Genomic DNA, 27,377 nt, shown 5'->3' with positions numbered 1-27,377 from the left:
CCCCCATCCCTCCTCCTCCCAGGCAACCCCTTGGTCCACAGCAAGAAGCCTGGGCTCTTGAAATGAATGGGCAGCCTTCCCTGGGGAGGGCAGCCTGTTTATTGAGTACAGAGGATACATTTACAAACTGAGTACACAAAATAAATAACTGCACATTCTCCCTCCATTGTCCATGGCATAAAGGCCCAAGTGGGCCTGTCAAAGGTCCAAGTCTCCAAACTCCCTCTGTCCTACCCTCAGGACCAGTATCCTGGGCAAGAGAGGAAATAAATCGCCAGGGCTTCAGGCCCCCAGAGGCACCTGGGGAAGTGGGGGAATTCTGAGGCCATGGGGCTTGGGCTCTCCACTGCCTTGTGCCAGGGGGCACTCGGTACGGAAGGAGGGGGTATATAAGGCACAGTTGACTTGGCCTAGAGTGGTCTCTTTGGCTTGTTTTCTCGCTGGAGGTGGCACATGCAGAAAGAGGAGGTCCTGGCCCAAGGCTACCCACTGGGAGGAAGTGAGTGAGGGCCAAACCTTCCGTGCTGGCAGGGGCCCTGCAGTCTAGCTAAGGCTAAAGCTGGGCCCTGGCTCCCCACCTACTGAAAGCAGCTGTGGAGGGAGGGGGCTGGGTTCCAGCCTGGTTTATGATGAGGGGAGGCACAATGACCAACATGGGGATGGTGTGGCTCAGGCCTGTGGGAAAGCAGCCACCCAATTCCATCTACCTCCCACCGGAGCTCCCTCCAGCCTGAGATTCAGCAGGGCCCAGACTGGAAGGGTAATGCCGTGAAAGGAAGCAGGGACAGGCTGGACGGGGCAAGGCCAGCTGTGAGAAGGCCAGTGCTCCAGGCACTCAGGGTTCAGAGGCAAGTCACACAGTATGGCTAAGTTCCAGGGGAAGCTGTGCAGAAGCTCAGCAGAAGGGGAGAGTTGAGCAGCCCAGGGACCCTCCCTCAATGCAGCAGCTCCTTCCTTCCCACTTCCTCTTGGAGGATGAAGGGTGAGCATGATGGTCATTCCTAGGCTGCCCATACTCATGCCAGACACTAGATGGCTCCTTCATGCAGCTGCAGAGAAGGGAACAGCAGAGCCTGAAGGGAAGTGGCAATGGGCAGTACCAGGGGTGGAACCAGGCTGACACTGGAATCCTCATGGGGCCCTCCCTGGGAAGCCCCTGCCCTCTGCCTTGGCCCAGGTGCCCCCACCCCCAGGTAGCAGCAGTGGGGCTCTCTTTAATCCCCCACAGTTGGGAAGGAGGCACCTGGGGAATAGAATGGGCATCCACGATGGTGGGCTCTGCAAAGAAGGCACTGAGAGCACTGGGCTGGTGGGGAGAAACTCTCTCATAGTCAGAGGCTGGAGCATGGAGCAAGCCTGCTACCACCATGGCCACACAGTCCAGAAGGGCCAAGGACCATGCCATGGCCCTACCACCAGAGGTCCTGGCAAGTCCTGGGGCCAGGAGGGGTCCCTGGGGGCACCACGAAGGAAGACAGATCTTGGCTGGGAGATTGGGAGCTGTTTAGACTTAGCCAAGGGCTGCAAGTCCAGCCAAGGCACAAGTTTTGTGCCTACCTGAGCCTCTCACTGGAGCATAAACATGAGGATCAGGATGCCATGGAATGTGGACGGCCAGGGAGGAAAGCTCAGTGGAGGAAAGGGGAGTTCCAGAAGTAACTGTGCTGGAACTACAGGACACCCTCTACCCGGCACTACATGCCCCTTTGGTCTGGGGAAGAGCCAAGAGCTGAGGGAGACTGAGGCCAGGTCCTGCTCTTTCTCCAACTTGGTACCAGAGCAGCTGCCCACCAAAAGGAGCATCAGTGCCAGGCCAGGCTCTCAGTTCAGGGGGCTCACAGCTCCCTGGCCTCCCTCCACTCTGTCACACAAGGCTCAGGCTCAGGGTGAGGATAGGGGCTGCTGAAGGCACAGAGGAGGGGCTGGGGCCATTCACCTACCACTGGCCATAAACAGGCCCATCTCCACAGCCAGGCAGCTCAGCCATTGTACTGCTGCTGGTAGCGCAAGTTGAGTTCCCGCAGCTCCCGCTCCCGCACACGGCGCGACTTGTTGGAGCGTGTAGAGCGGCTGGAACGCGTGGACTGGGCAGATTTGGTGCTCTGGCAGCGTGAGGAGGCACGTTTGAGGAGATTCTGGGAGATAGAGCGGTGCAGATTCTTCATGGATGAAGAGGCTGCCATGCTCACCACCCACGGGTGCCTCAGGGCCTGCAGTGCAGTCATACGGGCGCCAGGGTCCACTGTCAGCAGGCGATCAATGAAGTCCTTGGCCAGGTTGGACACGCTGGGCCAGGGCTAGAGGCCAAGAACAAGCATTAGAGTTAGAGCACTCACCACTGCCCTCCCCATCCCAACAATGCCACCACTGAGCACTCAGACGTGTCCAGCGTCCCTGCACTCTCCCCCTAGAGAGAGAGGTACTGCCCGGCTCTTCCTATGTAGAGCATTCTGGGCCTCCGCTTCCCACCCAACGCTGGCCCAAGCCGCCAAGCAGAGGCTGCTCTCTGGGTGACAAGGAGTCTGACAAGAAGGACCTGCCCCCCTCCCCAAGGAGAAAATTTCTAAGGTGGTCTGGACTCAAAGCCTGGCTCAGGGAGGTGGCCCCTGTCAAGAGCCCCTAACCTACCCCAGGACCACTGTAATTCAGGGGGATTTAAAGAGAATGACCCAGGGGCCGGCCCCGTGGCGTAGCGGTTAAGTGCGTGCACTCCGCTGCCAGCGGCTTGGGTTCAGATCCCGGGCGCGCACCGATGCACTGCTTGTCAGGCCATGCTGTGGCGGCATCCCATATAAAGTGGAGGAAGATGGGCATGGATGTTAGCCCAGGGCCAATGTTCCTCAGCAAAAAAAAAAAGGGGATGGATTGGCATGGATGTTAGCTCAGGGCTGATCTTCCTCACACAAAAAAATAAATAAATAAAGAGAATGACCCAAACCTTCCACCATATCCTGAGCCAGACGTAAGCTCCAATCCTTGGATGCCCATATCAGGCCACTTAGAGGGGGAACTTCCTAGTCCTTAAGGAGAGAGTCCACCCTCCCTCCAACTGACAAAGTGGTGGTGGGTGACCACTGCATTTCCTGCTGGAAGGCTCAGCCTCCCAGCCATGGGGAGAAAAGGAAACAATTCAAGGCAACTAGGTTCTCCACCCACTGAGAGGGCATGGGGCTCCTGGGGGCCAGGCAGGGACAGGACCCTTCTCAGGGGCATTCTCCAGTCTGCATGACCTCTCAAAGCCACATAGGGGCTCCTGGGAGTGCTCTGTGCCCACCTCATTTGAGTACATTCTGTCCTCAGGGAGGAACTGCACAAAGCCTCTGCTATATGCACCCATGACTGTCTCATCACAGCCACAAACCAGCGGCTGTTCGTCTCGAGGCCTCAGCCTGCACAGCTTGTCTTCACCTGGCTGAATCCTTAGGTTCTCAGGGTAAAGGACACTTGCTCAAACTCCCTCTTAGCTCCCAGGGCTAAGCAATTATTCCAGCAATTTCAAGTTGATCGTTCCCATTAGACCATGCTGAGCTGAATGGGCCCCAGTGCCTGGTGCTAGGCATCCAGGAGGCACTTAGCAGATACAGGCTCAGTGAGTAAACAATCTGTGGATGGCACCTGATGGGTACCCTCTCCTGGAGCTGCTTCCAGGACGTACGGCTCAGGCAGGTAACGCCCAGATGTCCTGGGCCCTTGAGCACATCTGCTGGAAGAGGGCAGGCACAGCACTGCTCTGAGTCCCTGCATCTCCTGGGAGGACTATGGCATGGGCTCTGATGCTCCCCAAAGGGTTGGCGGCTAGGACCTTTGCTGAGACTGCTGCAGATGGCTTGGCTGGGATGCCAAGGGCACCATCACCCTCCTTCCTGCCAGGTGAGGTCTGCCTGTTCCACCCCATGGTGCCCTTCACCTTGGGGAACTGCTGAACACACTCTCCAGGGGGCTCAGGAAAATCTGAGAGCCCACATTTGGGGCAGCTACATGCCCATTCGGCAGACACTTACACACTGACTACCACTACCCCCAGTCTGGCTTCCTTGACGTACAACTCTTCCCCTATGCCCTTCCCCACTGATGTACTGGTATGCGTGTTGGGGAGTAGGGGTGGGGAAGAACACACATCTGGAGTCCTGAAGAAGGGGTGGGGCTACTTGTAGTTGCTATCCTTACCTGCCCTTTGGAAGGCAAATCTCAACTTTTACTGAGGTGAACTGGAAGAAAGTGAGACAGAGACCACATTTCCAAACAGCCATGTAACAGGGTCCTCCTCACCAACAGCCCACCTCCCAGTGCTTCCTGGGGAGATACTGGCCCTCAGGAGGAGGGCAGTAAGGGCCTCAGGAACATTCAGCCCAGGGAGGGCCATAAATACCTTGCTATCTGAAGAGCAGTGAGGGAGTGCAGGGAGCAACAGCTCACCTACACAGACAACCTGGTCCACATTTCCCTGCAGGCCTGTGTGGCTCAGGGCTCTAGTACTGAAGCCAACATGCAGGGTGACTGGACTAGACAGTTGCCACAGTGGCTTTTGGCTCACAGTTCAAGAAAGCCCCATGGCTTGCTGCTGCCACCAGAAAACAAGGAGCCACTGCGAGTGGCCAGTCAACCTAGACCACACACTCTCACTGCAGCCCCCATCACTCATTTAAGAGATGGAAAGAAGTGTGTATCATGGGGCCACTGATGGACACAGCAAATCTAGAGCTGAACAGGCTGGGTCATGGGAATATCTGTGCTGCCCTGCCAGCTTTTATGGTCTCCAAGAAAAGGAGAAATCACTGGGGAACACACTGCAGCCCAGCCTGGCCTGTTGGTGGGACAGCCCCAAGACAAAGCTGGCAGCCCAGGCTAGCCAAACATGGCTGGGACACAGATCCTGCCCCTGCCCCTTGGTCCAGCCAAGACAGAAGAGGGGCAACTCCTCTGCAGGTGACAGAATAAATAATGGTGAAGCTGGACTCACAAGTCAGGAACCTGAACACGAATGGATCGAAGGCATCCCCACTTCACATCCACGCCCAGCCAAACCAAGGCCCCCTGCAGCTCCAAGCCAGTCCAATGCAGTCTTTTGTTTTGTTTTGTTTTGTGAGGAAGATCAGCCCTGAGCTAACATCCGTGCTAATCCTCCTCTTTTTGCTGAGGAAGACCAGCTCTGAGCTAACATCTATTGCCAATCTTCCTCCTTTTTTTCCCCCAAAGCCCCAGTAGATAGCCGTATGTCGTAGTTGCACATCCTTCTAGTTGCTGTGTGTGGGACGCGGCCTCAGCATGGCCAGAGAAGCTGTGCGTCGGTGCGCGCCCGGGATCCGAAACCGGGCCGCCAGTAGCGGAGCGCGCGCACTTAACCGCTAAGCCACGGGGCCGGCCCCCAATGCAGTCTTAGATGGGCCTCTCACCAGACCCACCCTGTGGGCTTAAGCATCTCCATCTCCAGAGTGGCACAGGCTCACACCAGGCATCAACCCCTGCTGCTCGTCAAGCGGCCAGTCCATTAGAGCCAAAGTGAGCCAGACTGATACACTCCTCCTGCTTCCCCAAACGCTCGCCTCGCCAATTACTTGTGTACATGCAGCTGTGTGCAAAATGCCAATGGACTCATTTGTCTGAGGGCCAGCCCAGCCCTCTCCGGCAGGCCCCAACTCTCTCCATCTTTGAAGGGGTGTGAGCAGTTGGGCCAGATGGATCCCCCAAGCCAATGTGACTCGAGCCATCATGACATGAGACCCACGCGATGTCAATGGCACCCAGCCTGATCCTCCCACACTGAGGAACTTGCAAAGGGAAGTCACATAGGCCAAACACAGGAAGGTGGTCCTCAACCCAGCCCATTGACAGCAGGGAAGCGGCTTAGGTTGACCTCCAGAATTGTGGCTCCTGGGAGCCCTGCTGAGGCCTCCAACAGGGTTCAGAAAGGAAAAGCAAGGCTTTCCACACTCACCCACAGCCACGCTTCCAGCCAAATCCAATTCAGTACCTCCTAAGAAAGCATTCGACACACATAGACCAACCCACCTGCTTCCCCAACATGCTTGGGCTTTTGGAGCCACATGAGTATGTCTGTCAACCTATGAGTGACTGGGCGGGTAGCATTCTGGGCAAGAGAGTAAGAAAAATGATAGACAGTTATGCCCTTCAATTTCCACAGCTCTAACTGCTGGCTCTGGGTAAAGAACAGAACTCTTGCCTCAGTATACTTGGGGCCAGAGCAGGGACACATGTGGGCCTCAGGAGGCTGACAGAAGGGACAGACCCTAGGTACCACCTGGCCAGCCTCCCAGGGGCTTCTACCTCTGGGCTGACATGGAGCATGGGGCATGGAAGGGAATGTTAAAAGGTCAGTCTGTCTTGCCTGTAGGCACTCAGGTCTCCCTCTGCTGTGGGATGAGAGGACAGCTGCAATACCCAGGGTGACAGCCTACACCCTCCTCCCCACAAGTCTCTCATGAGCTGTGTGGGTAATGGTAGCCCCGAGTCCTTGTCCCGTTGAAGGTAGGGTACCTCCTCCTGATGTTGTAAGAGCAGGGAAGCCAATAGTGGGCAGAGGAGGGACCTTTCCCGTGAGCACTTTCTTATCAGCTTCACCTTCCTCATCCCCCTGCTTCTGCGCGACCAGTCATTCCTCAGCAGGGTAATCCAATTCTCCCCTCAGAGGGAGGCACCAAATAAGAGAGGGCTTTCCACTCCAGTTCAGAGGATGCACTTCCCTCCTCCGAGGCCCCTTTTCCTTGCTCCAGCTCTAGTGTCACAAGGGCCTGGCAAGAACATTACCTACGTCACTACCAGTGGTCTCACCTTGAGCCTAAGGGCTAAGGGAACAAAGGATGGAGCCAGCTCTCTGGCCTAGGCTGCAGAGAAAGGAGGAAGCTGCTTCCTTCCAGAAGCAAACCCAGCTCACAGGGCTTGCCCTAGACTTCCGCTGGCAGGCAGGTCTGACCATTCTCAACTGAGAAGAGAGAAAGGCCTGGTGTCTCTTCTGGATGGCATCTGCGGGACAGATTAAAGTGTTAGGCCGCAAGACTAGTGACCTGAGTTCTAGGTCTACCTGCTCTGTATGACCTTAGAGAAATCAGCCTCCTCGCTTTTAATATGAAGAAGCTGAATGCAATGAATTCTAAGTCCCTCTCAGTTTCTAAGTCCTGGATTCTTTTTTTTTTTGTGAGGAAGATCAGCCCTGAGCTAACATCTGCCAATCCTCCTCTTTTTGCTGAGGAAGACTGGCCCTGGGCTAACATCTGTGCCCATCTTCCTCCACTTTATATGGGACGCCACCACAGCATGGCTTGACAAGTGGTGCATCGGTGTGCACCCAGGATCCGAACCATCGAACGCTGGGCCACCACAGCGGAGTGCGCACACCTAACCACTTGCGCCACCAGGCCGGCCCCTAAGTCCCGGATTCTAAGAAGACGGCTCCCCAGGCCGGCCCCGTGGCTTAGCGGTTAAGTGTGCGGGCTCCACTACTGGCGGCCCGGGTTCGGATCCTGGGCACGCACCGATGCACCGCTTCTCCGGCTATGCTGAGGCCGCGTCCCACATACAGCAACTAGAAGGGTGTGCAACTATGGCATACAACTATCTGCTGGGGCTTTGGGGAAACAAAAAAAAGGAGGAGGATTGGCAATAGATGTTAGATCAGAGCTGGTCTTCCTCAGCAAAAAGAGGAGGATTAGCATGGATCTTAGCTCAGGGCTGATCTTCCTCACAAAAAAATAAATAAATAAATCAAACTGTTTAAAAAAAAAAAAAAGACGACGGCTCCCCATCTTTTTTCCTCATTTGGCTGCATGTGAGAAACAAAAGCAAAGCATCTAACATTTAAGCTGACTTGATCTTTTGACTTTTGTGGGTTCTTTTCCAGCCCATGATGACTCTGGAGAAAGTTCCCTGGCAGAGAAGGTAGACCCACCAAAGAGCTGCCGAGAGTCGGGGCGGGGGGGCTGGGCTTTGCTCTCATGACTCAGTTCTTCCCTCAGCTTTGCCTCAAGATGTATTTTCAGACCCAGCATTCCCACCCTCAAAGGCCTCCTTCCTGCACTTACGTGGGCCTGAATGAGAGCAGAGAAAAGGGCACAGAGGAAATTTTGGGAAATGGAGCTTTGGGTTTACTCAGGAGAGCAGAACTATTAGTATGACAAGAACAGCACACTCCGATGTTGCCCACAAGGACAAGTGTTCTGAAACATTCAGCAGAATTAGACAGTGTGTGGCAGTGGAGCCAGGATCCCCTCCTCTGGTCAGGACACCCACCACCCTGGGACCCGGATGGGGGTGGGTGGGGGCCGAAGGGCAGAAAAGAGAAGGACACTAGGGAAGAGAGCCTGAGCGGAGAAAAAGAAGGAAGATAATAGAGTTTTAAAAAGAAGCTGAGGTGGGCTGGCCCCGTGGCTTAGCGGTTAAGTGCGCACGCTCCGCTACTGGCGGCCCAGGTTCGGATCCCGGGCACGCACCAATGCACCGCTTCTCCGGCCATGCTGAGGCCGCATCCCACATACAGCAACTAGAAGGATGTGCAACTATGACATACAACTATCTACTGGGGCTTTGGGGAAAAAAAAAGAGGAGGATTGGCAATAGATGTTAGCTCAGAGCTGGTCTTCCTCAGCAAAAAAAGAGGAGGATTAGCACGGATGTAAGCTCAGGGATCATCTTCCTCACAAAAAAAAAAAAAAAAAAGAAGCAGAGGGCCTTGCCTGGCAGCACAGCGGTTAAGTGTGCGCACTCCGCTTCCGCGGCCCAGGGTTCGCAGGTTCGGATCCTGGGCGCGCACTGACGCAGATGGTCAAGCCATGCTGTGGCGGCATCTCATATAAAGTAGAGGAAGATGAGCACGGACGTTAGCCCAGGGGCAATCTGCCTCAGCAAAAAAAGAGGAGGACTGGCGTTGTATGTTAGCTCAAGGCTGATCTTCCTCACCAAAAAAAAAAAAAAAAAAAAAAAATCATTTAGAATGAAAATAAAAACAAAACGAGAAAAGGAGCGACAACTTAAAGGGTAGTAAAGCTGAGTTTTGAAACTTGAGATGAATAACAAAACAAAATCTTGCGCTCCCACCTGTCTCTGCCCAGAGTCCATAAAGTGAAGGACAGGGACAGGAGGGAGACAGGGTGTAACTCAAGAGTCAGGAAGGATAGTGTGCACTCACTTTGGAATCAGGGGGATGTTGGTAATCTGTGCCAGCAACCAAGTAACGTCTGCTTTTAACAATGTCATGAAGCAACCCTGGAAGGTTCTGGATTTTGGAGCCTGCTGCATAGTGGTCTATCTCCACTCAAGGGTTCTGCTGAAGCCAGGTGGTTTCCAGGGCCCAACCTGGCTCTTTTTATTTTTTTTAAACTTCCTCCCATTCTAATTTCTGAGGCAGTTTGGAGCCCTGGTGGCTGTTAGCATGTTACCCACACTGTGGCCTCTGTCCCTAGCAGTCTTGTGTCCCTGGAGCCCTGAGTACACCAGACTTGGCTCAGGGCAGGCACTTGGTCAACATGGGATGGAAGGACGAGAGAAGAAATGAAGGTGACTTAGCCTTTTGCTCCAAGCTGGCCAGGCCACACTGGAGCAAAGCTCAGGTCTGGGTGCTACACTTGCACTGGAAGACAGACCAACTGAGGCCAGGCGGGCATGCATAAGAAGGGTGAGCTTGTGTGTTGGGAGAACTGATCGAAGAAGGAGAGTCTGAAGAGGCATGGCTGGTGGAGGGTAGTTGGGCCAGGTCACCCTGAACCATCCCATCCACCTGAGAGTTGGCTTCTACCTCAGCGGGGACAGGAGGAGGATGAGTGTAGGAGGCCACCAGCAGATTTAAAGAGGCCAGAATGTGGGAGAGACAATAGCCACGGCAGTTCCCAGAGAAACTCGATGGCCTAGAAGCAACAGGGCCTGTGAGAGGGCAGAGCAGAGCTATCTAGGTGGAGATAGACAATAAGAAGAGCAGGAGAGGGAGGGAATGGATGGTGTACCAGGAACTGCTCCGAACACAACCCACGATACACCCCCTTTGTTGGAGAGGCCTCAGCAAGGGCTGGGGGTGGGAGACAGCTGTAATGAAAGGAGGCTCTGACCTTGGGTTAAAGAGATGCTGTAGGTGATCAGAGCAAGGGGTTTCAGTAGGAATGGCTTAATGCAGCAATGTGGGGAGATGGGTGTCTGTTTCTGCCAGCACAGGAAGGTACTGCTCTCTGGGGAGTGTGTAACTAGGGCAGCAGCGGCAGATGGATGCCTAGGGGACAGGGCTCCAGGGATCCAAGTGGAGGCTAAGAGGTGGCACAAAAGGGGTCTCCAACCACAGTGACCAATGAGGGTCCACTGCGCACACCCAGTGGACCAAATCCTGCCACCTCCCAGTGACTAGTCAGGGATCTGGGACTAAGGACATCTGCTCCTGCAGTGAAAGAGGGAGATTTATCTGTTGCAACACCTACTGTGTACCAGGAGCTTTGGTGAGGTAGATACGGCCCTTCCAGAGGGATCCTTCCTGGACAGGTATGGGGGCATCTGCTCGTCCTCATGAGATCCTCACATAGAGCCAGCATCATCATCCAGCACTACACTCAGCAGCCACCAGTAGGCAAGCAAGAAGAAGGACTTAGGAATACCTCACAGTAAAGAATTCTAAACCAATTTGTGTTTTCTTGTGCTGTCAGCCATTAAGACAAACACGAGACAGCCATCCTCTGACTCTGGAAGCAGGAGGCAACCAGAGAAGAATGGTGAGCTGATGGTCCCTCACAGCCCTCATCCACACTGGAGGTGAGAACATGAGGCAATTAAAGACATCCAGCAGAATCCAAACAGGAGCGCGGAAACATACCAACTGCCTCCCTGCATTCCGTTCTGCTGCCTGCACACACATCCAGTCTCCCGCTCTCCCACGTTCTCCGAGCAGCCCTCCTCATGGCTCTGGGGCAAGGTCCTATTCCTGCTCACCCAGCTGCTCCCTGTCAGAGCACATGAACCAGGCTGCACGACCAGCCTCCACAGGCACTGACCCCCTTCACCTAGAGAGCACTGGAACATGCCACATCCGCTGCACCTCATTTTTTGTGTGTGTGTGTGTGTGAGGAAGATCAGCCCTGAGCTAACATCCATGCTAATCCTCCTCTTTTTGCTGAGGAAGACTGGCTCTGAGCTAACATCTATTGCCAATCCTCCTCTTTTTTTTTTTTCCCTCCAAAGCCCCAGTAGATAGTTGTATATCATAGTTGCACATCCTTCTAGTTGCTGTATGTGGAACGCGGCCTCAGCATGGCCGGAGAGGCGGTGCCTTGGAGAAGCGGTGCCTTGGCGCGCACCCAGGATCCGAACTCGGGTTGCCAGTAGCAGAGCGTGTGCACTTAACTGCTAAGCCACCAGGCCAGCCCCGCTGCACCTCATTTTATCTTCAACATCCCAGGGCAGAATGGCAAGTGTTAGAGTCACTTTAAGAAGTAGGGAAGAACTAGGGGCCGGCCCGGTGGCGCAAGCGGTTAAGTGCGCGCGCTCCGCTGCGGCAGCCCGGGGTTCGCTGGTTCGGATCCCGGGCGCGCACCAACGCACTGCTTGGCAAGCCATGCTGTGGCGGCGTCCCATATAAAGTGGAGGAAGATGGGCACAGATGTTAGCCCAGGGCCGTCTTCCTCAGCAAAAAAAGAGGAGGATTGGCGGATGTTAGCACAGGGCTGATCTCCTCACAAAAAAAAAAAAAAAAAAGAAGTAGGGAAGAACTGAGATGGCAATGTAAATGTCAACTCTGGCTCTGGGCATTCATCCTACTAGAGGGCTATCATAACTACAAGATGGTCCAACTCATCGCCCCTGAGTGAGTGCCCCTTGGCCCTAAGTGGATAGATGGTCAGCCTGCAGCCCAGAGATTCACCCCTGGAAAGCCACCTCCCACCAACACAATCCCTCAGATAGTGGCAGATCGGCCCTGCAGGTGGATTTCCTCTCCCATCAGGATTCTGTCCCCTGCCTGGCAGCACTCACTCTCCTCAATAAGGCTCTGGGAGAATCTTTGCCTGAGCCCACATGTTCCTGGTGCAGTTACTCGGGCTCGCCTACAGCTCAGAAACTGCCCAAGCAGAGGGTGACAATTAAAGGTTGCTAAACGCGGTAGACAGCAAAGCTGCTGATGGCATCACTCTGCCATCAAGAGCCTCTTCACCTGTCCTGCCTCTAGGAATAGAACTCTTGACAAAAGCAATAACGTTAGGCTGGCGACGTCACATTTCACGTCAAGTGAATCAAAGAATCTCCAAATTCGTGGGACCATGACAGTCCTCTAGTATGCGTCTACAGATGATGATTCACCTCTGTGTTGCTCCTTTAGAAACAGCTGCTCCAGCTCTCCTGTGGCGTGAAGGAAGCCATGACAGGAAGCTCCCTCTCTCAAGGTGGCTCTTTGTGTCTTCAGACTGCTCTCACACTCACACAGCCCTTCCTCACATATGCCAACATGTGTCTTCTATCACTTCCAACATGACCCTAGCTAGGTCCTCTCCACTCCAGCACCTCTGGGCACCGGGTAAAAATGAAGATTTCTCCTCTCAGAATCATCTATTACAGACTTCTCCTTCCCAGCACTCCCTCCTCTTACAAGATTCTTGTACTTGCTTCTAAGCAGGTCTGGCCAGCAGCCCCCAAAGCGCATCTCCAGCAGGCTCTCTACTTCTTCCTGGAGTTTAGCCCCCAGAAGAGAGCATTCCCAACCAGCAAGGGCAGCCCTGTCTGCCTGCCCACTAGTCATTTTTGGGTCCTCTCCCAGGGCATCACCAACAACCACTGCTGCTTCCTTCAGGAGCCAGGAGAAAGTACTGGGAACATATGTATTGATACACATGCTGTCCTCAACGACCCTATAGGCTGGGGAGGAGAGCTATGTCCATAGACAACAGCCCGAGAAAGTGCTGAAACAGACTCCAGCAAGACGCTGAGGCAGGTGTGTCAGGGCAAGCAGACTGTGGGGATGGAAAGGCCAAGAATTCTGAAGCCAAGATAGCCTGGATTCAAATCCCAGGCCTGCCACCCTCTAGCTGTAAGACCACAGACAAGTTACTTAACCTCACTAGCCCCAGTTTCCTCACCTGTAAAATGGGGGGATAACACCCACCTGGCAAGACTGTTATGGAGATTAAACATGTTGGGTGTAGAACCCTCAGCCCTGTGCCTGGTCCTCAGTAGGCACTACACAATGGCAGTGGTCAGCATTATTCTTAATGGAAGCAATCTTTGAGCTGGAACTTTGAGAACTGGTCAAATTTCTGAGACTGACATTGGGAGTAGAGGGAAAAGCCTGAGCAAAAGCTTAGTGTGGGGAGTGAATGGAGCAAACATCTCGGGCCTGTGGTGTGTGAGGAATGGGATGGAGCATGGGGCCAGGGCTGGGGCTGGAATATCTAGAGTAACAGAATCGTGGGGCAGGGTGCTGAAGGAGGACCCACTTGGTGTGCTTCCCTCCACCACTTTCCCCCCACCCCCACCTGGGGATGTCAAAGCAGGACCCGACATACTCTCTGGGTCATAGGACAGCCTGGAGTCCTCTCCAAATCTGCCCTCATAAGCTGATGCTCCTCCTGCACAGATGCAGGAAGGTTCTGCCTCCCAATTTTTCTCTCTCTAAACTGTGGCTCACACATACCACGTGGTGCTCGTTCTCTGGAATCCCTGATCTGTCCAAAACTTCCCCAGGACACTAAACTCCCCTATCCCAAACTGAGATTATTCCAACAGCCCCCAGTGAGTCTTCCTCCTGCTAGTCTCCCACAATCCTTTCTGCTGCATTCCCCCTTCACTAGCAAGAACCCATAGGGCTCTCTCCTCTCTCCCACCTAACACTCCAAATTCTCAAGTAGCTCCCGGCACTACAGAGCTCCCAACAACCAGGCCCGGCCCAGTCTGGTCAACCTCTGCTCCATTACTCCCAAACAATCTCCTGTTTATTCTGGAGCACAGTCAGCAATGTCTCCTTCTCTGAGCCTCCCCTTTCTCAAAGCCCACCTCCTGTAGGAAGCCCTCTATTCAAGTCCACAGAAACCACTGAGCCTAACAGGGGGCTGCATGGACAGAGCCCTCCGAGAACAAGCACACTGGGTAGGGCCTGCTGTACATGAGACACCACTGTGAGAGGGCAGGGAGCAGGAAAAGCACCCCTAGACAGGCACCAAGTGCCATGGGACTCACTGTCAGGTGAGGAATGCATACCTCCAAACCTTGCTGAGCTCAAAGTGGGTGGTTCTTCATTTGCACAAGAAGCAAATCAAAATACCCGCCTCAACATGTCAAGCTCTCAGACAGGTTTTCTGGCAGAGACTTGCTCACTCAGATGGCCTCTATAACAGCAAATGACCATCATACAGCAGAAGACAGATGTCTGAATTGAGGGCAGGCGCAGGGCCCAGCCCTAAGAAGAGGGACCAGCCCAGCCACCTGACCTGAGCCCCAAAGCCCATGTTCCAGACTGCCCAGGCCCAGTGGCTCCATGCCAAGGCCTCTGCTGGCATGTGTCTGCCAACAAGGGTTCGTTCTGTGGCCATTTTCTAGTCCTAGTCCTTTCTCCCCAGGCAATCTCAAGCTTCATGGGGATGGGAGAACAGGCCTTCATGTCTCTCTGCATCTTCCCCAGGTGTACTTACAGGTAAGCAATGACTAGTAGAACAGAAAGACAGATGCTTGGTCTCCAGCTCAGAGAGCCTGATCTAACAATGAGGCCTCCTCATCCAGGAAACACCCCAGACAAATCCCTCCCAATCTAGAGCTCTCTGCAGATGGTGGTGGAATCTGTTCTTGGGATCAGCCAAGTTCCTGGTAAGACAGGTGCCATCATGGCTGGCCAGGGATGACTCTGGAACTGACGCTTTCAGCTTCAGATAAAGGGCAGTGGGGGCCAAAGGCTGGGTAGTGCCCCCATACACACTGGGAGTCCCAGACTCATGCCCTGTGATTCTACCAGAGCAGGAAGCAGAGTTTCAGGACCTAGTCTTATAGCTACAGTAGCAGCAAGAAGCCTGAGTCCATTCCCCACCCCATTTGTCATTCTCCCACCCTCAGATAATCAATAGCCAGTTAGCAAGACTCTGCAAGCTCCAATTAGATAAACTGATCAACAATTGCCAGAATCAGGAATTCTTGGGCAAACCACGGACTTTTGGAAAGTGTCTTTCCTTTGTCAACATCTCTTGGGAAACCTCCCTCCCTCCCATAGCTAAGCTTGCTACTGCCTCTGCCAGGTGGACCCTCAACAGCCTGGCACCACAAAGCTCCAGGGGCTGGAGCTCCTAGAGCAGAGCAAGCCAGGCAGAGCCTCGGCACAACACTGCTTCTGTGAGGTGGATTCTGGGTCTTCTGACCCGTGATAAAACTCAGCCCAGAGGATGAGCAAGATGGTGTCCTCTGTGACCACCCCACTGCAGTCTGGGCTTCCTGGCCAGTCAGTGTTTGTTTTGTTGAATCCATTTGGAGCAACGAAGAAAATATGAGAAACTTTAGTGGAGTGCTGGAGAATGTACCAGTTTCTCCTTCACCTGGGGCCAGCACAGAGCTGGCCTGAAGAGGAAGGCTTCCTCCCTTCCTCACACCACCCTGACACACGTGACCTGGGCATTGCCCTAAGGAATGCCAGCCCCCATCCCCACAGGAAGAAAGTCCTTGGCTGACCCCACAACTGGAAGCTGACATGTCTGGAAGCTGACAGGGAGGATGGTGGAGCACAGAACCTCAAGCACTGAGGCAAAGTGGCCTGAGGCTTTGGGGCGACTCTTGCAGGAAACGCTGCTCTGGGCCAGTTGGCTAGGGCCAGCAAGGGCCCAGTCCAAAATCCTGGCTGCAGAGGGAGCTGGTCCCAGGCTCCGTTCTCTCCATGTGGGTTATTCAGGAGACATGGACAGCCCCTGCAGGCACAGGCCTGAGAGGAGCATTGTAGGGAGCACTCTGTAGAGGGCAAATGGGGAGGGGCCCTCACTGCATTGGCAGAATCCTGTCGTCCTGCAAAGCTCACCTCACCTCTCACGTAAAGCCGGCACACATTCTTTTCTTCACAACCTCTCCAAACACAGCATTATGCTCCAGCCTGCAGCGCTTCTTACCATTTCCTGTGATCAGCCTCGTCTCCTACCCCGTCGGCATCCTGTCTAAGGACCGACCAGCTCTTACTTTATCTGCACCTTCCTTCAGCTCCCAGCTGAAGTGCTAAAACCTAACAGATCTTTTCAGGTATCAGGACCATCAGTGAATCTAAAGACACAAACTGAGAGCCTGCTGGTTGAACCTCGCCCGCAGCTTAGCATCTGCTGGCACACAAGGTATTGCTTAAATATGTGAATTAGATTCCAACACTTTAAGATCAGATTTTCTGGCTTCTCTTTAAAAAATGGGAATATCTGGGTGCATGGGGTCCTCTCCGCTGTGTGGCAAAACTGGGCAGAGATGAGCAGCAGCTGCTCCTTTAGACAGAGCATGGTCACTCTAACTTGCCCCAGTCCCCACAGAGCAGATGCTGTGGAAGCCCTGCCCCATGTCCTCTCAGTCCACCTCTGAGTTCACCTGCAGCTGCAATGCTCCTGTGTGTGCTAACAGCTTCCCACTGCCAGTGCCTGCATCTCTCTGCTTCTTTGCCTGAGGACTTTCTTCAGCACTAGTTGGCATTCAGGACAGCCTGGAAGTACCAGAGATTTAACACCCCCAAAGAAATTCTCAACTCATACAGGAGTCAGCAGATTAAAAACCACCTACTTCCTTGCCTCTCAGTGGTACAATTATGAGGCACGTTCCACATGATTATTCACCATGTCCCCAGTGGGACTGAGTTCCAGTGGCCCACAGTGGCAGTCCACTCCTTATATACCCTTTATTGGCTTTCTCACTTTCCCCACCCTTCACTTGTACTTACTGGAATCACATCCCAAATAAACTATCTGCTCCCAAGTCCTTGTCTCAGGGCTCACTTTTGGAGGAACCCAAACTAAGACATCCTACTAGTCTCACTTCATTATTTTTACATTACCTGCCTGGCCCCATCAGCATGGCCTTCAGTGCATGTCCCCTTGATCGAGCTGTAGGATACACCCCCCACCCAAGGGCCTCCCCAACATCCCCAGGACAGGGCAGACTCACCTCCCCCAAGTAACTGTACTTGCCCCTGAGGATCTGCCGGTATAGCCGGGTGCGGTTGTCGTCCTCAAAGGGCATGGTGCCACTGAGCAGGATGTAGGCGATGACGCCCAGTGCCCACATGTCAACTGAGTTGGTGTAGGGCTTGCGGACCAGGACCTCGGGGGCAATGTACTCAGGAGTGCCGCAGGTGGTCTTCATCAGGCAGTCGTCACCCTTCTTGCGGGCACTGGCCAGGCCAAAGTCGGTGATGATGATCTTGGAGTCAGTGCCTGGGTGGTAGTAGAGCAGATTCTCAGGCTTGAGGTCTCTGTGTGTGATGCCCAGAGCATGCAGATACCGGACGCCATCTAGCACCATCTGCAGCACGCGTGTGGCGTCACGCTCAGTGAAAGAACCCTTGGCAATGATGCGGTCAAAGAGCTCTCCACCAGTGGCCAGCTCCATCACCATGTACACACGTTCCTGCGTCTCAAACACCTCCACCAGCTGGATGATGTTGGCGTGGCGCACTCGGCGCAGCACACGCAGTTCCGACTCACACACCTCCCGCCCTTCTCGGTACTTGGTCTCAATCATCTTGATAGCATATGGCTGCCGGGTTGCCCGGTGTTCCACGCGTACCACTCGGCTGAAGCTGCCTCGGCCAATCAGGGCTTTGATGTCGTACTTGGCCGTCACACGTGGGTCAAACTTGGCCCTGTACTTAGCCACCCTGGCCCTGCGTGGTGGTTCTGAAGGAGGCTCTGTGTGGCCAGTAGTGGGGGCACTGGGGCAGGGGTTTGCACACTGACTAGCTGCTGGGAATCCAGCTTTAAGAGGGCCAACACTGTGCACCTCTGTGATGAAGTGCTTGTATACATCACTTTTAGTGCCACTGAAGGGCTCCACCTTCTTGACCAGATCCAGCTGGACATCCTTGGGTGGCTCGGGAAGGACCTTGCTTGTCCCACAGCCCATCACGGACACGGGAGCATCCTCTCCAGCAAGGCTGGCAGGACGTGCTGTGCAGGCAGCGCCCCGTCTACACCTATGTAGACAGAAGAGAGGACAACTCAGCATAGCCAGGAACACCTCTGAAGGGATACCAGCCATCCTCCTAGCCTGAAGACCTGACTCATATGGTTCCCTGGAAGAACGGCTTTCTACCCTGAGTGCTCGGAGCTCAGGCTCAATGGAGGGTCTAGATGAAAGACTGGGACTGAGCTCCATGGTCTTGACTTACATCTCCCTGGATCTGATTCTCACAGTGCTCTTCAACCTTGAGAGAGGAGCAGGAACATGCACTAGCCTCAGTTGTCACTGCCCCCACCCTCCTCCCTCCTCTGCCTGGGTCCCTTATCCTAGTTGAAGTCCCATTTTTTAAATTTTAAAATCATTTCTCTTATTACTCTGACTCATCTTTTCTGAAACGGAGGTGTGGAGTGTTGGAGGCCTGTTCTCCAACACTATCACTGACCAGGGCTTAGAAAGCCACTTTTCCAAGGCCTCCCTCAGGGATATCTTTCCTGGCCCTCTAGGCCTTCTGCAGGAGTTGATCCCCACTGCAAGAACCTGCTCCCCTCCCCCCCACCCCACTGCCCTGGGTCTCTGCTCTAACCTCACTCTTTCCTGGACGGCTCCCACTACTTTGTTAATGCACCATCTTCACTCTGGCAGTTTAATACCCTGTTCCAGGGTCTCTCACTTTCCCAGTTCACCATATGGATGGCTGAAATGGCACATAAGACCCAGAGATGGCTGAAATCATTCCCAGTGAATTTGGGACCACAAGCCTTAGCACACTGCTACCAGGTAGCCACCAAACTAGCCTGGGCTTCATTCAAGAGGCAGAGGGGGCCTTGAGCTCAGAAAAGACATCAGCAGCTTAAATCCAGATGTGACTCAGGCTGTGGACTGGGACACTCTGCTTCCTTGGGATGAGGACCTAGGAGCCTTCCCCATTTGTTTCTGAGACAGAGATGTTCTAACCATTAATACCCTGTGGCTGGTGGGGCCCTGAACAAGGTGAAGTGCTTAAGTATTGCTTCCCAGAGGTCACTTCTCCCCAGGCTGCCCTTCTCTAAGCCTATCTGAGGGCCCCCTGGGTGACAGAAGAGAGCTGAGAATTTTCTATTAAATATGACATACAGATCTGGAGTAAAATGATCAACTCAGATCAAACATTTATTAAATGGGGCTGGCCCCGTGGCTTAGCGGTTAGGTGCACGCGCTCTACTGCTGGCGGCCTGGGTTAGGATCCCAGGTGCACACCGAAGCACCGCTTCTCCGGCCATGCTGAGGCCGTGTCCCACATACAGCAACTAGAAGGATGTGCAACCATAACATACAACTATCTACTGGGGCTTTGGGGGAAAAAAATAAATAAATAAAATTAAAAAAAAAAAACATTTATTAAATGTCTATTAGGGATACAGAATGAATAAAACGTCCAATGTAGGTTATATTTTAACACACAAAAAACAAGCAAAACATGGTCAATAAACTCACAGTCTAAATAAAGAGAAAAGCATAAAAATAGATAATTTCAATATAGCAAAGTAAGTGTTAGGCTTGAGAAACAACAGTACTTGTAGAGTGATGCAGGGTTTAGGGAAAGCTTCCTGGAGGAGGTGACACCCACACTGAATTTGAAGTAAGAATGAGTCAGGTGAGGAAAAGTGGGAATGGTGTTTCAGGCAGAGAGAATAGCATACTCAAAGGCCCAGAGTAACATCTTGTGCCTGGGAATGAGCAGTTTAGTGGTGTGAAGACAGGACTGGGAGGGCTGAAGTTTTGGAAGGTCAGCAGGAACCAGGTTGTAGAGAGCAGCACAAGTTATGGTGAGGAGTCAGGACCTTCCTGGGAAGTGACAGGAAGCCACCAAAGAGACGTGATCAATCTGTGTTTAGAAAGAAGTGTGAACTGCAGGAGGGTCAAAATGGACCAAAAGGGCCGGTGAGGAGGGTGGTGGCCCAGACAGCAGGGTGGAATGGAGAGACGTCAGCAGGAGAACTGACAGGGACTGGAGGCTAGACATAAGAGGTGAAAGGGAGGAGTGAAGGCATCACTCCAGTCCCTCACTTGGGCTCCTCGGCAAAAGGATCAGGAGTGCAGCAGGGATAGGTTTGGGAAGCAGTGGGAAGAGTTCAGTTTTGGATGGTTTGCAGTGCATGTCACATGGGAAAATCCGTGTGACATTTAGTGGGGGTTGCTGGATGTAGAATCTGACATTCGAAAAGAATCAGGATCAGAGGGCTGCCTAAGGGTGGTGCTTGGGGCCAAGGTGTAACATCTACACCCACTCCCACTCTCTTGCAAAGCCGGCAAATGATCCCATCAAAGGTAGCAGAGGGAGACCCAGGCAGGTTTTGCTGTAGTACGTTGGGGGTCACAGAGAGCCCACAGAGGCCATCAGATTCCAGCAAGTCCAGGGCCTGAATTTGAGATGGTGATACTGACCAATGTGGCCAACTCTTTCAAGGAACAAACTCATCAGTGAAATATACCCAAGACCTTGATTACCAATCCATCAGATAAAAAAGGAGGAATCTGGAGACCACAGATTAAGGGCTCAGGTTTTAATCAGTATGTCAATATGACTCTCAGCAGAATGAGGTTTATCTTTCCACACAGGAGAGGAAAAGATCCCTACGCCAACACAAAGCTCTTCAGGATCTGCTGCAGTTCTCACCCACACGCCCAGGAGATCCCACATAGTGGCTCAGGAAATAATGTTGAAACTAAGGCATTTAGAAACAAGGTTCCTTTTCACAAAGGCCAAAGATTAGAACTGTGGACTTTGGAATTTTGCACACTCATCTCTTCCCTCAGGGAAAACACAAGACCTCAAGGCAGTACAGGGCTGCAGCTCAGAAAAAGGTTAGCTTTTGGGCCAGGATTCCTGAGGCAGAACGCTGATCCCCAAGATCACACGGTAAGCAACGTCCACCACCATTCAGATGTCACTTCTTCCTGGTGAGGAGGCAGAAGGCTAGATCCACAAAATAAATAACTGTCTGCAGGCATACACTGGCTCTTTTTGTTTAAATGTGCATACCTAGTCTGATCCTGATGAGAAAAACTAAGGTTTACAAAAGAAAAAGCCTGACTTTTCACTTTAAACAAACAAAGCCTGCACAAAGATCTCAAATCAGCAGTAAGAGAGTCAAGGATTAGCCTTCTCTGACCTTCCTTCTTCCTTCCTGTGACATAGTTTCTCTCACGTTTGTTCTAATTAGAAACTCTTCAAAGACAGGCTGATGCTGGTACTCCACCTTCCCAACTACGGAGCAAGAGTGGAGGAGAAAGGGTGCCAGCTCTGGGAGGCGGAACAGCCAATAGCCTCCAGGTGGTCACCGTTGTGCCACACTCCAATCACATCTATTAAATTCTCTTTCACAGTGGTCAGGTGAAAAGGCAGACATAGGGACAGGGGAGGTGGCAGGCAAAACCCGGGAAGAAGGGTAGGGTGTTTTTCTGTCCCCAGCTCTCCTGTTTATGTCCCCAGCACAGCGACCAGGGTGGGAGTACGGGTGGGTGAGGATGAGTGAGGAAAGCCTCCAGAAGAGACCTCCCAGGAGGGTCACACTATACCAGCTATCACATGACACCAATCCCCACACATCTTGCAGAAAGGACTGAACTCTCTAGAGTCGGCCTCTACACCCTCAACTCCCAGCATGATCCAAAGCACTCCTCAAGGAAGTCAAGTGTGTCGGACAGTGTGGCAGTAGATGTGAGCACTCAGCACCACTGTTCTAACACTCTACAGAAATGGGCTCAGCTCAGGCTCACCTGGTCAAGGCCTTAATCCTTTCTCATACCACTCAGCTGGTGAATGAACAAACCTTTACTGAGGACCTTTTCTGAAGGGCCTGTCTTATGAAACCTCCACTCCACGTACAATCTGGGTCACGCTGATCACTGCTGTACTCTAGATTGCCTTTGCTCACTAGAGCTGTCAGTTCTTTGAGGGAAGGGGCCACTTCCCAGGTTTCCAGAACTCTCTGGCACCCAGCAAAGTGCTGAGCTCAGAGCAGGCATTCAATGTTTGTTAACAATGAATGAAAGGTGGTCTGGCCCTCCAATTTCTATTTGCTATGAGGCAACAATCCCAAAACCTCAGAAATTTTCAAGTGGCAGGAAGAGGCCAGACTGGTGGTTAAACCAGAGCTATGCTCTCTGGGCGCCTGTGTAACTGTCCTCAACAACAAAGGAAGCTGGAGCTCTCAGGTCTGTTTGGGTCATACGGATTGTTATTTGAACTCCAAAGCAAGTTTGTCCACAAGCTGCCAGACCTGACCCCATGTGTGTGGGAGGCCAGGCGCCTAGAAGCAGTGGGCAAAAATGGATCCTGAAACAATTTCCTGGCCACAGAAGCTAGGCCTGTGGATGCCTCCCAGACAGGCACCCAGCCCTCTCCAATAAACCCCCTAAGATTTTTCTTCACAGCAAAGCTTCACAACCTTTTGCCTGCAAAGATTTCTATATTCTGCTCCCATGTTTTGCAAGGCTGTCTATCAAAAAGAAGTAGGCAGTAATCTCTCAGTAGTCCCAGAAATAAATAACTGCTAAACAGCATTTCTAACCATCATGAGGCAAGCAGAGATATCAGGCAAAGCAGCCTGTCACTTTAGACAAAAGCCCCTGAACAAGGACTTCTGCAACCTTAGGGGGAACTATGATTCTGCTTTCTGAAACAGGGAAACTGACATAGGACCCGGCAACTTCATTTTCAGAAATAATACTATGAAACCACCTCCACAAGTATGCAAAGATATATTTATACAAGAAAGTTCATGGCAGCACTCTTTATAATAATGAAAAAATGGAAACAACCTAAAAATCCATCCATAAGGGAATAACTAAATAGATATATTCATATAATGGAATGCTCTGGAGCTGTTGAAAAGAATGAGGTAAATCCATATATACTGACAAAAAAAAAAGATGCTAGTCACTTACTTTTATTGAGTGGCTTCATGCCAGGATCCATGTCTGTGATGTGTTAAGTAGTGTAAAATAGTATGTAAAGCGTATGTCCAATGAGAGACTAAAAAAAGTTATAGACATATATATGGAAAAAAATATACTGGAAGAGTAGAAGAGAAACTGTTGACAGTGATTGCCTTTAGGGTATGGAAATGTGAGGGAAACAAAGAGAAGGAAGGAAGGGGACTTTTACTTCTCACTTTACATACTTCTGTGTTGTTGCTATATTTTAAAATTATCACCACATATTACATTTTTAAAGTTAACAAAAATATATATTGTAGAAACGTATAGACTAGTATTGCATAAGAAAAAAAAGGTGGAGGAATATACACCAAATTATTACAGTGTTTGTGTCAAAAGACACTGCATTATTCACTCCTGTAATGTTTTAACTTTTAATATTATTTCATAATAAAAATTGTTATGACTTTTTAGAATATAGTAACTCAGGACCCCACTTCTCAAGTACTCCAGCTAGGCATCAATGCTCTACATGGTAATAATTAGTGGGCAGAGACTCCTGCCTTAGGGCTAAGAGAGGGAGAGAAGTTCAAAAGTTTGCTGTGTCCTCCTCGTTTTATTGTGACCCCAACACCATCGAAGACATCCCACCCACTGCCCATCCCATCATCAGAAATACAGACTCTTGGCAATGTACCTGGGGTTCTCCTTCCAAAAACCCAAAGTTCAACCCACAAATATTTACTGAACTCCTGCTGTGGGCCAGGAACTCTGCCAGGAACTATGACAGACAACAAGAGGGCAGCCATAGTCTCTGCTCTCAAGGAAGTTACAGCCCAGATGGTTCCACACCAAGAGTGCCTTAATCCATCACCCTTATGATGCCCTGGGAGGCACTTCAAGGCTGGCAGCCCGGAAGGGGTCCCTCTGAGATAATTTTCCTCCAGCAAATGAAAACACCACATTTTTCTACTTTAGCATCACATTAGACACCATGGCAACAGAGGGCTGTACCAAGAATTAGCTCAGTGATGACCTAGCCAACACAAATCAGCTTAATACTCACTGAGTAAGATTCTTGGAAGGAAAAGGAGTTCAAATAAATAAGTCTCTCTCCAGCTCTCAACAAGCAGAATTGCTTCCCTTCTTCCAGGGCTGTACTTCTCAAATTTTTCTCTGTGCACCCTGGGGTCAATGGAGACAGCTGTTCTCAGCTATCTGGAAGCTTAAGAGTCAATACTTTGGCACACCTATAGACCATTCACATTATACCTTAGGAAGCTCTGAAGAGGGTCAAAGTTGCCCATATAACATGCTCACATTTATAAATTAAAACAAAAGGCCAAACCAAAGTCTCCCTCATTTGACTATGAACTCGTGACTGACAGAGAACCTCAGTATTTATTTAGATTCCAGAGACACTAAGATCAGCAGGGGTAGCCCATTCCAGGTAAGGCACAACTCTAGCTCAGTATCAGAGGCAAACAAGTTTCCTGAAAGCTGCACTTTCTCTAGCTCATTTATACAACTTAACAAGGGCAGGAACTGCAAGGAGACCTAGACGATGTGCTTATTCAGCAAACCCAGTCTCTACCGAGTCAGCATTCCTAATCTCTTCCAGGGGAATGGCCAACTGCAACTGCCCTGAGTAGAAGCACAGTTTTGTCACAGCTTTCCCTGATGATCAGAAATGACCTCAAGGAAATCACATAACACAAGGAAGCTTCCTACATGAGGTCAGTCTGAAGAGCAAACAGGCTTACCAAGATGACTTTTTTTTTTTTTTTTTGGTGAGGAAGATTAGCCCTGAGCTAACATCTGTTGTCAATCCTCCTCTTTTCGCTGAGGAAAATTGGCCCTGGGCTAACATCTGTGCTCATCTTCCTCTACTTTACATGCAGGATGCCTGCCACAGCATGGCTTGATAAGCGGTGCGTAGGTCCATGCCTGGGGTTCCAGGCCTGCGAACCTCGGGATGCCGAAGCGGTGCGGGCAAATTTAACCACTACGCCACCAGGCCGGCCCCTGACATCTCCTTTTGACAAAGGACACATTCTGGGAAGAACAGCCATTAGTTACAACAGCAGCTTCCATTTCCCGAGTTCCCACTGTGCTAAGTGTCTACATGCACTCTCACTCCTCTCTGCAACCACATAAAGTAGGTCTGATTATTCCTATTTTGGAATAAGCAAACTAGGACTCAAAGAGCCTCAAGATCTCATAAAAGCCAAGAACTGAATCCCAGTCTTTTCTGACTCCAAAACCCATACCTCTAACCACCAAACCGTACTGCCTCCCCAAGGTATGGGCAATGAGACTGCAACAGGAGTCCACAAGGCACAGCTAGCCCTTCCCACTGGACAAAGAAGACTACACAGCAGTTTCCTGGGGCAATGACAAAGATCTTGATGGAGGGAGTACAGTAAAGTCACGTGGGGAGTCTTTTCAATAGAGATTCTTACCAGATTCCAGACCTTCTGAATCAAAATCTCAAGAGAGTGAGACTCTTGAATTTGTATCCTGAAAAACTACCCCAAGAGATTTTAGAACATCAAAGTTGACAAGGCTGCACCAGCTACCACATGCATATGCGTGCATGTGCAAACACAAGATACACGTTTGCTGTGCTCCTCTCAGATCTTGACAGGTGCTCAACAATATAGCTGAATCTACATCCTTTTTTTTTTTTTCCCCTCCAAAGCCCCAGTAGATAGTTGTATGTCATAGCTGCACATCCTTCTAGTTGCTGTATGTGGGACACGGCCTCAGCATGGCTGGAGAAGCCGGGTGTCCGTGTGCGCCGGGGATCCAAACCCGGGCAGCCAGCAGCGGAGCGCGCGCACTTAACCGCTAAGCCACGGGCTGGCCCTCTACATCCATTTTCAAACCAGCAACCTATCCCAGTCGATTCAGCTCCTACTTTATGCCAGGCACAGAGCCAGACACTCAGAGCAGAAAGAAAGACACGATCCCCAGACCCACCATCATATGAACATGCTATACTTAACAGCAGTCACATAAATAAAAGTACAGAGAGTCAATGGTTACATATGAAGCAAGGGAGACTTTTCCAAGGAAATGAAATCTAAGGTGGATTTTAAAGGACAGATGTAAATTTTCCATACTGGAGGCTGGAGGTGGGGAGAAAGAAGAGTATTACAAAATGAGAAAATTGTATATGTAAAGCTCAACGGTATTAAACTACAGAGCTAATAGCAGGCTCATGCCCCAACAACAAACTACATAAGCACAAGGCAAAAGTGCCCAGGTGTCAACTTCAGGGTTAGGCCTCTACCAGAATGCCTTCCTAAGAAGCTTGGCCTTTATCCTGTAGGCACCAAGAAGCCAATTTTAGGCAGTGAAGGACTTATTCAGATTTTCAGGTGGGAATTATCACTTCAGCAACTTCATTGCAGAGGAGTAGTAAGTGCGGGGGGTTGGGCTTCCCCTTAGAAGCAGAGGGATGATTGGCTTGCGGAGCTGGACTCAGGCCTGCTTTTTCGCCAGCCTGAACAAGGAAGCGACCAGCTGCCCCACTGGCCCCTGGAGTTCAGTCGCAAAGGAGGGGTGTGGAGTAGGTGCCGGACACGAGAAGGCAGTGAGGACAACCGGGTTAGTTCACCCTGACCGATGCCGGCTGGCTGAACAGAAAGCAGGGAGGCTGACCACGTTCACCAGGCCCACACGACCCCAAAGACGGGCTACCAAGCGCAGCAGCACGTTTCGAGGCCAGTCCAGCCTCGGACACCGGGGTCCCTAAGCGGACATCGCCTGCCCTGCTCCCCAGCCCCGTAGGCCCCGGCACCCTGGGCACGGGCCTAGGGCTCCGGGCTGGGCAAGGACAGGCCCGGTGTCCCAGGAAGCGACCGTGGCCACAGCTCCGTCAATCCCTCCCGCCCGTCGGGCCGTCGCCCTCGGTCGGCCAGCCTCACCTCGCGGGGACGGCGGGCTCTTCGCCGTCTCCGCGGCTGCGCTGACCCTCTCCGGGCCGCGGCCACAGCAGCGGCCGCTGCAGCCGCCATCCTCAAGCGTCAGCGTCCCGGCGTCATCACAGTGCGCGCTTGACGCGAAAACAAACCAGGGCCTCCTACGGGGCGGGGCGGGGGCGGACCCTCCGGAAGGTCGGGCTATGCGGTTGGCGGCACTCCGAGAGTGGCCTGCCAATCAACGCCTTCGGGGCGGGGACGGGCTCTCTCCGGGGATGGGGTGGGTCTATCTGGCTGAAAGTGGCTCCACAGTAGGCTGACAGAGAGACTTGTGCTGGAAAAAGAGGAGAACTGCGGGAGGTAGAGAGAAAATTTTAAGTTTCTGGTTAGGGGAGAGGGCGTACGAGGTTGGGGACGCAGGGCATTTCAACAGCGGTTTCT

At 52.1% G+C, this 27,377-nt stretch overlaps 1 protein-coding gene across 1 annotated transcript; it reads right to left on the bottom strand.

The window, feature by feature from the left end:
* Window positions 1-57: 57 nt before the first annotated feature.
* On the bottom strand, window positions 58-27,035 carry PSKH1 (protein serine kinase H1). The gene is made up of 3 exons (XM_058528078.1): window positions 26,943-27,035; window positions 17,077-18,103; window positions 58-2,297 (listed from the first exon to the last, which is right to left on the bottom strand). The coding sequence occupies exons 2-3, from the start codon at window positions 18,031-18,033 to the stop codon at window positions 1,980-1,982; spliced, it is 1,275 nt and encodes a 424-aa protein (XP_058384061.1). The 5' UTR covers window positions 18,034-18,103; window positions 26,943-27,035; the 3' UTR covers window positions 58-1,979.
* Window positions 27,036-27,377: the final 342 nt, after the last annotated feature.

Source organism: Diceros bicornis, chromosome 32 (genome assembly GCF_020826845.1).
Source record: "Diceros bicornis minor isolate mBicDic1 chromosome 32, mDicBic1.mat.cur, whole genome shotgun sequence".
Lineage (NCBI taxonomy): Eukaryota > Metazoa > Chordata > Mammalia > Perissodactyla > Rhinocerotidae > Diceros > Diceros bicornis.
The sequence above is the reverse complement of the archived record's forward strand: the minus strand, read 5'-3'. Positions and strand labels throughout refer to the sequence as shown.